At 48.3% G+C, this 13,253-nt stretch overlaps 3 protein-coding genes across 3 annotated transcripts; 2 read left to right on the plus strand and 1 right to left on the minus strand.

The window, feature by feature from the left end:
- Positions 1 to 1,109: 1,109 nt before the first annotated feature.
- On the minus strand, positions 1,110 to 2,435 carry FMAN_08982 (uncharacterized protein; the record flags this gene model as incomplete). Its single annotated transcript, XM_041829771.1, has 3 exons — positions 1,110 to 2,132; positions 2,193 to 2,240; positions 2,292 to 2,435. The coding sequence occupies 3 exons, from the start codon at positions 2,433 to 2,435 to the stop codon at positions 1,110 to 1,112; spliced, it is 1,215 nt and encodes a 404-aa protein (XP_041680501.1).
- Positions 2,436 to 5,133: 2,698 nt separating this feature from the next.
- On the plus strand, positions 5,134 to 6,576 carry FMAN_08983 (uncharacterized protein; the record flags this gene model as incomplete). The annotated part of the gene is made up of 2 exons (XM_041829772.1): positions 5,134 to 5,588; positions 5,640 to 6,576. 2 exons carry the CDS (start codon positions 5,134 to 5,136, stop codon positions 6,574 to 6,576), a joined length of 1,392 nt encoding a protein of 463 aa, XP_041680502.1.
- A 3,898-nt stretch (positions 6,577 to 10,474) lies between these two features.
- Positions 10,475 to 13,236, plus strand: FMAN_08984 (uncharacterized protein; the record flags this gene model as incomplete). The annotated part of the gene is made up of 3 exons (XM_041829773.1): positions 10,475 to 10,891; positions 10,945 to 12,993; positions 13,048 to 13,236. 3 exons carry the CDS (start codon positions 10,475 to 10,477, stop codon positions 13,234 to 13,236), a joined length of 2,655 nt encoding a protein of 884 aa, XP_041680503.1.
- Positions 13,237 to 13,253: the final 17 nt, after the last annotated feature.

Consider the following 13,253-nt stretch of genomic DNA (forward strand, 5'->3'; position numbering starts at 1 on the left):
GTGGATTTATTTCCCGTGCTTGGATGTTTGTGATAACGAATGACTCAGTTGCCAAGGAATGGATACTGGTTACGAAACATTTGTCTAGTTTACGCGGTCTGAACTTGTTTTTCTCTCTCCTCTTCTGATCTGCGGATTTCTTCTTCCTGTATGTATCTCCGGGGTGATTGAGTAAGTCGCCGTCGCCTCAATGATACCTAAATAGCATGATACAGCCAAGACTTTATCCACCTACTAACTTACTTACACCTGTCCTAGCTCAGCCCGCTTCACTTACAGGCAAAGATACATATACACGATAACCCTGTCAATCCAACGCACCGCCCGTTCTATTCCCCCTAGTTACAGATTCTCGGGCTTTGCCTATTAAGGTTGTCGGCCGAGACACCGACAGGCTTTTCCACTTCTAAATTCTACTGTACCCCACGAACCAGGTGAGCAATTCTGGCCGGGTTGCTTTTGCCACGTACTTGAGATGCTTACCCTAGACCCCATAGCGGCATCTTCCGTGCGCTATGACAATGTTGCCGTTCTGTGATACCAAAAACTTGTATTTTGTATATACTGAATATGGCAAGTCGTGGTGCCATTTACTTAGTACTGACCGGAGGACAAGGATTATCTTTGTGTCAGTCGTACATAATTGCATGCATAACATCCGCGGCCTTGAACGGATCTAGATCTCTCCGTGTATCGACAGGAGACTAAGAAAAAAACTTCACCAATCACTTTACACGCCTAGAGGATAACGATATCCGTTCAAGTTAAAAACCTCATCCGAACGATAGAACAAAGACTAATGATCCATGTCGTCGGAAGACTTGACTGACGCGGAGTTGATGAGAAGTCCAGACGACAAGTGCCATGCCTGTTTCGCCAAGAAGTTCGATCCATGTTGATCAAACACTGCTTGACTAAGAGCAAGATCTGTGGAATCTCGGGGAACATACTGGCAAAAAGGACGATGCTTGGTTCCGTTAACGACTGTTGGGGTAATTATTGATCGAAAGATGGAGAGATCTAAACTTCTGCAAAGCCAACCGACCTAAAACGCCAAAGCTCAAGAAAGCTCACGCAGAACAAAGAGACCAGAAGAACACCAACTCTTACTACAGGAGCGCCATCCCCGCACCTATACCCATGATACCCAGTGCAGCGCGGGCAACATGTGCTGTGGCCCGAGGAGCAGCCACTCCCCTGCTTGACCTTGTGGTGAACCACGGTGTTGCCACAGCGTTGTTCTCAGCATCATCTGCCGGTGTAGGTGTTGGCGTGTTTGTCACTGGACAACTCGCGGTACAAGGGATATCCGAGTCGAAGACATCGTCAACGCCAGCAGACTTGAACACGGGATTCTGAAGCCAGAGACTAGGATTAGGAACCGCATCGGCCTCCTTTGGGTTATTGACATTGGAGATGATGTGAAGTATACCATTGGAAATGAGAAGGTCAGTCGTGATGATCTTGGCCGAGTTGACGAACTTCTCATTGCCAATTTGGCGGACGTGGACCTCCTCGCCAGTCAATGTGGTAAGAGATGTGGCATTATCGAGGTCAGTCGAGACAAGGACCTTGCCAGGTATAATGTGGTATCCCATGACACCCGCTAACTCCTTGGTTGACATGCCGCTGAGTGCACTGCCAACCATCTCCATGGCCTGATCTCTTGGAGCAAAGACAGTGATGTCCTGACGACCAGCAAGATCAGGCATGAGGCCAGCTCTGAAGAGTCCCCCAAGAAACGAGTCAACCTTACTTGCCATGAGTACCTGACGAATACCAGAGGGCGGAATCAACAGACTGTCAACAATCTGGATGAGCCCACCTTGAAACTTGATATCGTAGTTGATGACCGTAGCTCGATTACCCAGCCGGGTACTGAAGATAACATCGTCAGGTTGTTTGTTGATAAGGATGTTCTGACCAGCAGTGACATTGCTCCATTTAGGATTGAGAAGAAGTGTAGGCTTGACATATGCAGGCCCCTCCTTCAGCTTCATCGTGCTTATAGTACCCTGCAGAATGTGGTACTGAAGGAGCGGAACAGTGACCTTGGCATCGTTCGGGTCCCAAATATTGGAGAGAGGAGAATAAGGGATTTGGTTGAAAGCATCATTGGAAGGAGCAACAATCTAAGAAACATTAGAAATTAGTCGCTGCCCCTGCGGCTAGGATAATCAGATCCAACTTACCGTGACACCCTCATAGCTGGGAAGCTGCAACAGGACATCGGGGAATTTCTGAAGGCGTTAGATAACAATCTTCGGCTCGCAAAGTAACGTATTTAATACCTGGATCAATTTGTAGTATGTTGAGAGCTTGGGGTGCCTTGACAAAACACTACCCAGGTCCATGGGCAGAGCTTCAGTGGCATCATCAGCGACTGCCAGTGACACAAGACTGGCAACGCCAGCAAATACTCTAGACAGACGCATTGTGTATCTGTTTATTAGAAAAGAAAATTGATAAAACTGACGAGGCAAGGTTGTAATGGTAGGAAGGCTGCCTATAGACTAACTGGTCTACACCTTGCAGTCTCTGGTGCAGAAGTTAAGAAAAAGAAAAGTTCAGTGAATCTGTTTCAAATAAATGAGTGAAATGTGAAATAGGGAGCGTGGTCAACACGGTAAAGGAGCGAAGTCCATCCAGGAACGATGGGAAGAAATGCAGAAGCCCGGAACCGAAAAAACGGTCATTTGACAAGGCTTAATAGGTCTCTCTAAGAGGCGAAGCCGTGACATCCTGTACGGATATCCCGCCAGTCATAGGAATTTTGGAAGCTAATTAGAGCTGGGTCACGCTTATGGTGAGGGACGCTACTGTTAGCCTCATCAAGAGAGCTTCCAGAACTCGAGCGCCTCACGAATGACACCCAAAAATATCGCCAAGCCTCTGCCATTGCTATGCGGTACGGTACGGTACTTGGAAGTCTGGGAGTGTTGTACTCCGTAGCTTCTGTCAGATCTGCGGGCATGCCGAAATCCGACCCCTGGACCCTGCTTAAAACCCTGCATTGCAAGGATGTCGTTAGTGGCCCAGATCTCCGGATTGGGACTGACAACCAGGAACGAGCCACCACTTAATCCAATAACATGAACTCTTGCTCACTTGAACATGATCAGATATCATACAAAGTATAGTCCTTGCAGATATTCTGAGTTCATCTCTTGGGCTAAGGAACATGCGTATTTTTGGCCAGCGCATCCCGATTAGCTATCAACCTATGCACCCTGGCATTGTTGCATCTTGTATTCCAAGAATTCCTTGGCCTGTGTGACAGCATACAACCCTCGTGGGGCTTATTGTAATGCTTCCTGACACTGTAGAAGAGGGGAAACCACCAGAAACAGAAAGTTGTGTGGTCAGTGACGAGACATGCCGTCATATAACAATGCAAGACAGCGTCGAATGTTGGCCTCGTGTAAGTGTCTGAGCATCCTCGACCAGTCGGTGACTTAAAGTTTGGACCATATAGTCTTGTTAAAACTTATCCAATGTACACGCAAAGCGCCTCAAGAAGCCGGTCACTTCAACACTGTTGGCTCTGGAAGCGTCCCTAAACTCGTAGTGCCCAGTCAAGAGCGACTTGAGATTCAACTGACCATGTCCAGTTCCGAAGTTCTTCTTAGCAAGGTGGGACGGCACTTGTGGCGTTATTCTCCAGTGAAGCTATCGGTCCCGAGTATGCGGTACGGATACTGCGAGCTTTCCGTTGAAAGAGATGGAATCCCGCCAGGTAGGTAATTGTCATATCATATTCATCGGTGTTGCAGCTGCCCATCACCTCGGAGTTAGAATGAAGCACACACTGCTGCCGTGCAGTAAGCTTGCTCGAGGTTAGTATTGATAGAGTTTGCATCGAGCCGAGGTGTTAGTGCACCGGACCTAAGCATGCCTGGAAATGGGTGCACCGAGTTTACTTGATGTTGGCCGAAAGGCTACCTAGTCGGCCATGATCCGGAGTGTGCAAGTGGAATGGGGTTTGAAGTTGCACCGGGCGTTGATCTAGACGGCAGCTCCTGATCGCCATGCATGTAGGTAGGTGGAAATAGAGTTGAGGGGCTCGAGTAAGCGGGAGGGGCGGGAGGTTTGTCTCAGTCGTGGCAAGTTTGCTCTCACGATCGACTTGTTTGCCGTTCTACCGTGCTCGCTGAAGCTATAACGCCAGGTCAAACGGGAAGCCGGGAAAGGCGGATGATCTATGGATACTATTAGGTACTATTGATCAACTGAAGATATCGGCGGATAAACCAAAAGACGGCCGTCATAGACAACCTCTGTCCAAGGAAACGGCAATGTGCTCGTACAACTGGGGGTAGCGGAATCTCGCGAGATCACGCTTCGGTTCCTGCATAGGGCGGGAACTAAAACTCAAAAGGAAGTTCTATTGTTCGAGGCATCGAGATAGTGCACACTCAAATCTGGCCCAAAAACTTTTTTATCGACGGTTGCGAGAGAAGGTTCAAGACGGCGATGACCACGCTGAGAATGATGGCGATGGCGAGAAGGATGGAATGTAGTGACCATAGTTCAGTGGAGCTGATATAAGATGACATACAGTGTTGATGATTCTGCGCACAGTGATACATTTGGCCATAACACACAGTGTCAACTTTACAAGCACTGTACTCATACCTAATCCGATCGACTTACAATCCATCCATCCCGTTCTTAGCAACTCGTGTTTGTCTTGCCAAGCAATCAGCGGATCAGCCTCGTTCTCGATTTCTACATCCAGCGATGGCTTCATCATGCTCAGCTTGACTGGGCTTAGCCTTTCCTCTTCTCAGTGCCACAATTCTCTGTCATCCGCCAGATCTTCCCCTTGGCCAACGAACTCGATACGTGATCCCATTGTGCGATTTCTGACATGAAAGAAAAGTCTGAATTTGGCTTTCTCCTTGACTAGCTATTCATTCCTTACCTTGTATTGGTTCCTGACTAGCCCCAATTACCATGGATCATGAATGTCACTGTGGTGTTGAATCTTATCACAAGACTTCTCCCTTCTAAACAAATCCAGCCTCTTCAGTTTTATTCACTCGAATCTCATTTCTCACCTGCTTGTTTGACATGAATAATCCATATCGAAAGAGTAGTTACGGCGGGCACGAAGGCCCTGGCCCGACTGATATGTCACGAAGGTCTATGGACGCCAGTGGCCCTCATGAGGCGACCTCAACAGGTTACCGCCACAGTATCGACCCTGGGCGAGGTTCAGGTTCAGGTTCAGGTGACCACGGCGGCATGTTCAGTATTCCAGAGTACTCGAGTCCTGCCTCAGAGTCTGAATCTACATCTGGCTCAGGAACTCAGATCGACGAGCGAAATCGATACTTTCACTCAAGGAGAGTGAAGCCAGGCGAGGTTGAGAAACCGTGGCTTGAAAAAACCAACCCCAAAGAAAAATGGGTGACCATCCTTCCAATTCTTGCAATCTTCCTCGGCCTCGTGGGTTCTGGCTTTCTTGTCTGGGATGGCATTCGAAGCGTAGTCAAGAACAAGTATTGTCTTGTTATGGACGAGGATTTCAGTCAAGGTCTGAATCCTAACATTTGGACTAAAGAAGTCGAAGTTGGTGGCTATGGGTATGTTGGATCATGATGTCTCTTTTTCTCCCACACGGCTAACTCTCATAGAAATGGCCAATTCGAGCAGACGACAAACACGGACGAGAACGTCTATGTCGAAGATGGCAAACTCATCATCAAGGCGACTTTGCAGGATCCCAAGTTGATGCAGAAGAACAACGTCATCAACCTTCTTAAGGCCGGCACTTGCACCTCTAAAGTCTGGTCGAACTGTGTTGCCTCCACCAACTTAACTGCTGGAAATAACAGTGTGATTCCTCCCGCTAGATCTGGTCGTATCAATACCAAGAAGGGCGCCAACATTAGGTACGGCCGTATCGAAGTCACTGCCAAGCTCCCTGAAGGTGACTGGCTCTGGCCTGCTATTTGGATGCTCCCAAGACAGAGTGTCTATGGTGCCTGGCCTAGATCTGGCGAGATCGACATCATTGAATCACGCGGAAACAACTGGACGTACAAACAGGGTGGAAACGACATTGTTTCCTCAGCGCTACACTGGGGTCCCAACTCTGCCAACGATGGCTGGTGGAAGACCAACAACAAGCGAAAGGCCCTTCACACCACCTATAGCGCTGGTTTCAACATGTTTGGCTTGGAGTGGTCTGAAAAATATCTCTTCACTTATGTGAACACCCGACTCCTCCAAGTCACATACACCAACTTCAAGAAGCCCATGTATAAACGAGGGGGTTTCCCCGATGTGGATCAGAATGGCACCAGGCTCACTGATCCATGGACTGTCTCACCTAATGTGAACGCGCCGTTTGATCAGGAGTTTTACCTCATCCTCAATGTCGCCGTGGGTGGAACAAATGGGTGGTTTGAGGATGGAGAGTCTGACAAACCATGGTACGATGCCTCGCCAACGGCTAAAAAGGACTTTTGGGACGCAAGAGAGCAGTGGTATCCAACTTGGACACAGCCACAGCTTGAAGTTAGCCGAGTACTCATGATGCAACAGTGCAATGGTAATGAGGATCTATGAAAATGAGAACAATGCAATGAGCAGTCGCCTCAGGGAGCAGGATGAGAGAGATTTAGACTGAATATATCACTTTGGGGCTAGTTTTACGGTACAATGTTTCGATTTGAGGAAGTTCCTTTGTTAATAGAGTTGATATCAAACGAAAAGGAAGTCATGCAAGTTGCACCATACCTTCACCGTTTAACACATAATTAATATGCGTGTCTCATAACATGTCTGACTCTAGGTAATTTACGGCATCTAAACACCAAACATCAAGTGCATGGCTTCAAAAATTCCCACCTTTTGAACTGCCGTTGTACTAACTCACATTATGTATCAACAGCAGCTTTCACAACTTGGCATTCAGAAATAGTTTTACGAACCCTTAGAGATCAGATTAGCAATGCAATTCATATCTATTGACTTTATCTTAAGCGGAGAGGTACCAAGACTATTCATGTCCAACTCTTTGTATAAAATCCTGCGTAATGAATCACGAGCTACTGAGGCTACCGAGATGTTTGCTTTAGCTGCCCGCCCATAGGTAACTGATCCGTATCTGGTCTTCTGTTTTCTCACAGCGTTGACTCAAGTATGGTGGACTACAACAGCGTCGAGGAATTCAGCATGCCAGGCAATACGATAAAACTTCGATAGAGACGAGTTTATGGCCACAAAGGCTGGTCGTGACTACAACACTGCCTCTTCGGCCCGTAAGATAGGAGCCACCGAGCTCTGACCTTCTGATTACGCTCTGCGTGGGTTCGTGAAGGCATCTCGTGCCAAGGTTATACGTATCTTGGTATTTGTAATGAAGTGTTGGTAATGTTTGAACCGGGTCTGCGGAACGAGCTCTACTAACATGTCGAAGGCGGAGGCGCCGAACTTCGGGAGGCGTAGAGGCGCCCTAGGCGTCCTAAGCCCACCAGTGGATTCATCAGGCTAGTACAATAACGTCAAAAGTAAAAAGGTTCATGTTGGCGATGACAGTCACAGTGACTTCCGGCTCAGTTGTAGGATACCAATCCAAATCCGGATCCAATGAACGTTGTGGTGCGCTTACGCCTGGTGTTAGCTCAAGGTACCAGGGGAAGATCTGCAACTTGAGGGCTGTAACAGGTGAATCAGGTTTCAATAACGGTGGCTAATTAACCAGAGATCAATATTTTCAGGTACAGAAGAGCCATGTAACTCTACTGCACATGACGGTTTGCATCAAGGTTTAACGCCCATCGGTATTGAGACTCGTCGCTTACCTTCAAGATATTTACTAGATATAAGGTTGTGGGCTTTATGAGACATGGTTACAAAGCAAATAACTCCTGTTAGTTTCGGTAAAGCTGAATCCCTGCAGACTCTGGTGGTGCCTAGAGTCTGACTGGTTTGATAGGCGAAATGAAATCCAGCAGACAAGAGTCAAGGCGTTTAAGTGAAAAGAGTCTAAGGAGGAGGGTGTCGATTGTAAGCCAAATAGTCGTTCGACGTCAGAGCGGAAAGGACGGAATATGTCCATGATATGATTTTGATACTGTTTCCGCTGCCTAATGAAGTCATTATATCATCTTGACTATTCAAGTATTGGTAATTTGTTATTCAAGAACGAGGGAACCAAATATAGATTTCAAGGCTCAACACTTTAGGTCTACTGACGGCTGAGATATGATCGACAAATGAGTGAAACATGGCAAAGCATGATAATGGAAGTGCGGGGGTGTGATATGTGAGCTCGGATGTGCCAAGTTTCGGCACACAATAGGACTGAAAATGGAGAAGCAGTCTTCAGTGTTGTAGGAGCTCTTGGGCTGATGATGGCTATCTTGGCAAAGTGACTCTTCTGCCAACCGTCTTTCCGCGATGGTGAGTGGTGATAACTGAAAAATCGAATCTCGATCGCTGGGATGTCGCCGTGGTCTAGGCCATCTGCATTGATTGCCCTATTGATGAGCGAGAGGCCGGTCCAGGTCGGCAGCAAAAGCACTTTAACCAAGGCTTCGATTCACGACTCGCCAGGGACATTCGATACATTCCTTATGCCATGCTTTACTCTCGGGACGGCGCGAAGTTTGCAGCCATTAAAGCCACAGACAATAGTAGGCTCTGGGTCGGCCGGTTTGGTACTGGGGAGGAATGTCTGATGACAACCTATAGATGTGGGCGCCCCGTACCGAGTAAGCGTAACTCCCGACCCCAATTAGTAATGGAGTATACTTCTGTTTGTAATAAGGTAACTGGGTTCCATTCAAGTTGATGGGCTGCAAGGTGATAATTCGAAGTGAACCTAAGTAATACACAGTCAAGACTTTTGTTCCTGCATCACCTGCATCAATTCAAGCCGATGCAGGTACAGCCCCGCATGCTCTTGTCCCCCCACGTTAGGCTGCATTTCCTACCTACTGACAAACATTGTCGCCGCCTTCCCTTTCCCGGAGCTCACAAACAAGCCACACCACGCCACTGAAGCTGTCACAGTGACACTAGGGGAGGGGCAGATCTATCCCGCTTGCCCAATTTGCGTATCAATCGTGAAATACGAGTGTGTGATTGGTTTATGTCCAAGATCCCTCTAGGCCTGATACAGAACATACTTTATCCGCAATTCCACCTTAGCTGAATGTGACTGCACTCAACCAAAACACCAACACCATCAAAACTCATGATAGTGGGAAGCAAAAGATGGTCATCATATCAGAAATGCAGCTGTACCTAGACAAAGAGACTTCTTTATGATAGGCAGGTTATGGATCGATATGGAATCGTTCATCAACAACTTCATGTTTCCGTCACCCTACAGGTCCACGAGTTGTTTACAGTTTCCGGCTCTCCCGCTTCAACCGGTTCGCAGAATCAGACGCCACTTACAGTACAGCAAGTCTCTAGACCCAAGTGGCACGGTCCAACAAAAGCAGTACTTTCCACATTATTACGTTCTGACTTCCTGAAATGGGTCGTCCAGATTGATCGGTCCCCTTGTTGGAGGATCGCAGACAATAGGCTTGGCTCTCGATTCAGGCTGGGCATTCACGAGCTGAATGAGGCATCGGTCAGGTTTCAGAACGACAAAATGCTAACAACAAGCTTTGTGCCCACATGGACTCGTCTCGTTTCCAGCCACCCGGGACAATCTCTTGTGCCATGCGCTGGACCCCGGTCGACTAGTCTGAGACACGCCTACACCAAGACCAACTTTCTGGGAACCTCTAGCCACACTTTACAGCTCAAACATAATCGTCACCCCTCCGCTTCTTGCACGCTATTCCATCTAGACCTATGGCTGTCCGGCTCGACGTTGGCTGTAAGGCTTGCCTAGGGTCTAGTCGTGGTCATCCAAGTGGATGTCCGTGATCCGCTTCGTACAGCTTCTGTCGCGATGCCCGACCTCATTGTCTCGCTGTCTAGCCGCAGTGGCGTGGTCGCCGAATACTGGTTCTCCCTCTGGGCAAGAGAAGAAAACTTTAATATGCTCGTCCCCGATTCCTTGTCTGAGTCTGGCGCAGAAACTTAAACACTGAAGCTCAGACAAGTTTGTTTAATTGAACCGGTAGTTGCACTCTGTGAGGTTTGGTCCTCTTATCTCAGACCTTCACTCACTACGATCCTTCGATCCTTCACTCCCTTATCCGTTCTTTCTTCCGTCGTTCGCTCAATAGGTGCAACTTCCTGCCACTCCTTGAACCTGTCTTTTTTCTTCGAATAAGATATTCATGGTTATGAGTCTTTGAAACACAGTCCTTCCCACAAATTCCATATACGCGGGATCGCTTCGGCACAGATCTTCAAGACAGTTCAGGAACAGATTTCTTGTTCTTAGCCGAATTCTTCAATTCTTCGAGTTACTATACGGCGGGCTTTGTCCCCAAACGCACAGTCTTTCAGAATCTTGTTTTTGTTTGCTACATCTTCTACAAGCACCGTCAGGATGGGTATCGGCAGTTACTTCAAAGCGGAAATCCCGCCTCAGACACCAATAGGACCTCCTCCCAGGAGGCCTAGCCATCGTCCATCAATATCCCTTCATGCCCCAATCATCGAGGAGAAGATCCCCCCTGCTGCCGTGGTAGAACTACATTCAGCAGCTGGGCCCAAGTTCACTGCAGGCCCTCCTTCAATTGCGCCGTCATCTAAATCGGGCAACAGCAATCTTCTCGATGACATTAAGCATGAGGTTATGGTTAACTACCTGTACCAGCAACAATGCTCCCAACTCTGGGTCGGGGATGGCTCTGGTGAAATTGAGGGTGTTCTTCTTCGTAAGTCTCGGGGCCAGTACATGGCTTGCCCGCCTCAATTGGGACAATCTCCTTTTGCAATCGCCTGCACGGCTCTTAATGTCCAGGTGTGTACAACTTGTCTTCCTATGGTGAGAGTGAATGCTGACATATATCTTAGTGTGCGATGACTGTCAACTCTCGTGTCATCAAGACCTTCCTCCAATGGTCTCCTGATGCAGTGGATGTTCCATTGATGAACGGCCTTCGTGTGCAGATTCTGCCTACCGTGAATGACCTCCCCCGAGCTCGTAAGCATCAGTTCGCGGCTTTCATTGCTTCAGATGGTCTTCTTGTCGTCTGGGATGATGATGCACTGAACTTGATAGCGCGAGCCAAGATCATTGAATCAGAGCTTATGGAGCTGGTATGGAACTCTGGCCAGTCCGTTGACGAAGATGAGAGAGACTCTACTATTGCGGCGGAGTACGAGATTGACGAAGAGAGTGGCGAGATCAAGCCGGAAGCTCGACCGGTTCATCTGCAGAATGCTGTCCTTGTTTCCCTCACACTCCTCCTCGTCATGGCCTCCCTGGGAGCTGCGTGGAGGCAGCTGGCTGTGGAGATAGCCATCGATGGCGACTATAAGCGACTTGGTCTCGTCGCTCTCTTCCCGATCCAAATATTCTTCTCTCTTTTTTTCGCCCAGGTCATTGTTGGTTGTTTGGCACAAATCTTTGGTCCAATTCGCCAATTGACCATCAACTCTAAGTTTTACTCAGCACACCCGCCACGAAGACTCCAGGGAGCCACTCTGCCTCATATCACCATCCAGTGTCCTGTCTACAAGGAGGGTCTGAATGCCGTCATTCTTCCTACTGTCAAGTCCATCAAGCAGGCCATGTCAACTTATGAACTGCAGGGTGGTTCTGCTAATATGTTCATTAACGACGATGGCCTCCAGCTTCTTAGCGAAGAGGAACGTGATGCCCGTATCGACTTCTATGCCGACAACAGCATTGGCTGGGTTGCACGACCCAAACACGGCGAGGATGGCTTTGTCCGGAAGGGCAAGTTCAAGAAGGCTTCAAACATGAACTTTGGCCTCATGATTTCTTGCAAAGTCGAAGAGCGCCTACAGCTCATCAAGCGCCCTGCCAATTGGAGCCAGTCTGATGAAGCCCTTGCCTATGAGCAGGCCCTCAAAGATGTTCTCGAGGAAAATGGCCGCGCTTGGGCGGACGGAAACATCCGCGTTGGCGACTACATCCTTCTCATTGATTCTGATACTCGTGTTCCTACTGATTGCCTGCTTGACTCTGTCTCGGAGATGGAGCAGTCTCCTGATGTAGGCATCATGCAATTCTCTTCTGGTGTTATGCAAGTTGTTCACACCTATTTCGAGAACGGCATCACCTTCTTCACTGATCTGATTTACACTGCTATTCGTTTCACTGTCTCCAACGGCGATGTTGCTCCCTTCGTCGGCCACAATGCCATCCTTCGCTGGTCTGCTATTCAGCAAGTTGCTTACCAAGATGAGGATGGTTATGACAAGTTCTGGTCCGAAAGTCACGTATCTGAGGATTTCGACATGTCTCTTCGTCTTCAGTGTAATGGCTACATCATCCGTCTTGCTGCTTGGGCCGGCGATGGCTTCAAGGAGGGGGTGTCTCTGACCGTCTATGACGAACTCGCTCGATGGGAAAAATACGCATTTGGCTGCAACGAGCTACTCTTCAACCCCATCCGCACTTGGTTATGGCGCGGTCCTTTCACCCCCCTCTTTCGCCGCTTCTGCTTTTCTAATATTCGCTTCACTTCCAAGATCACTGTCGTTTCTTACATTGGCACTTACTATGCTATTGGAGCTGCCTGGATCATGACCACTGCCAATTACTTCCTGATGGGTTGGTTCAATGGATATCTCGATAAGTACTACCTTGACTCGTGGCAGGTGTGGTTCTCTATCATCCTTGTGTTCAATGGACTCGGTAACCTCGCGCTTGCTATCATGAGATATCGCTCTGGCGAGCGGACTCTGGGCTATGCCATTTACGAGAACTTCAAGTGGACTCTTATGCTGGCTGTTTTCCTTGGCGGCCTTTCCCTTCACGTGAGCCAGGCTCTTTTGGCACACATGTTTGAGATTGACATGAGCTGGGGCTCCACGTCTAAGGAGGCTGAATTCTCCAACTTCTTCATTGAGGTTCCCAAGGTCTTGAAGAAGGTAAGTTTCCCCCATCAACATATACTACAATCACATGCTAATGAATTACACTAGTTCCGCGTCTCCATGACATTATCTCTACTGGCCATTGTCGGTCTCATCATAATGGCTACCGCTGACTTTATTCCTCATTATTGGCGCATCAACGACTTTGTTGCAATCCTGCCCATGGCGACTGTCGCTGGAAGCCACCTCCTGCTGCCCTTGGCATTGAATCCTGCCCTTATGACCTTTTCATGGTAGTTCTGACTCATATGCCG

This window comes from Fusarium mangiferae, assembly GCF_900044065.1.
Source record: "Fusarium mangiferae strain MRC7560 genome assembly, contig: FMAN_scaffold004, whole genome shotgun sequence".
NCBI classification, from domain to species: domain Eukaryota; kingdom Fungi; phylum Ascomycota; class Sordariomycetes; order Hypocreales; family Nectriaceae; genus Fusarium; species Fusarium mangiferae.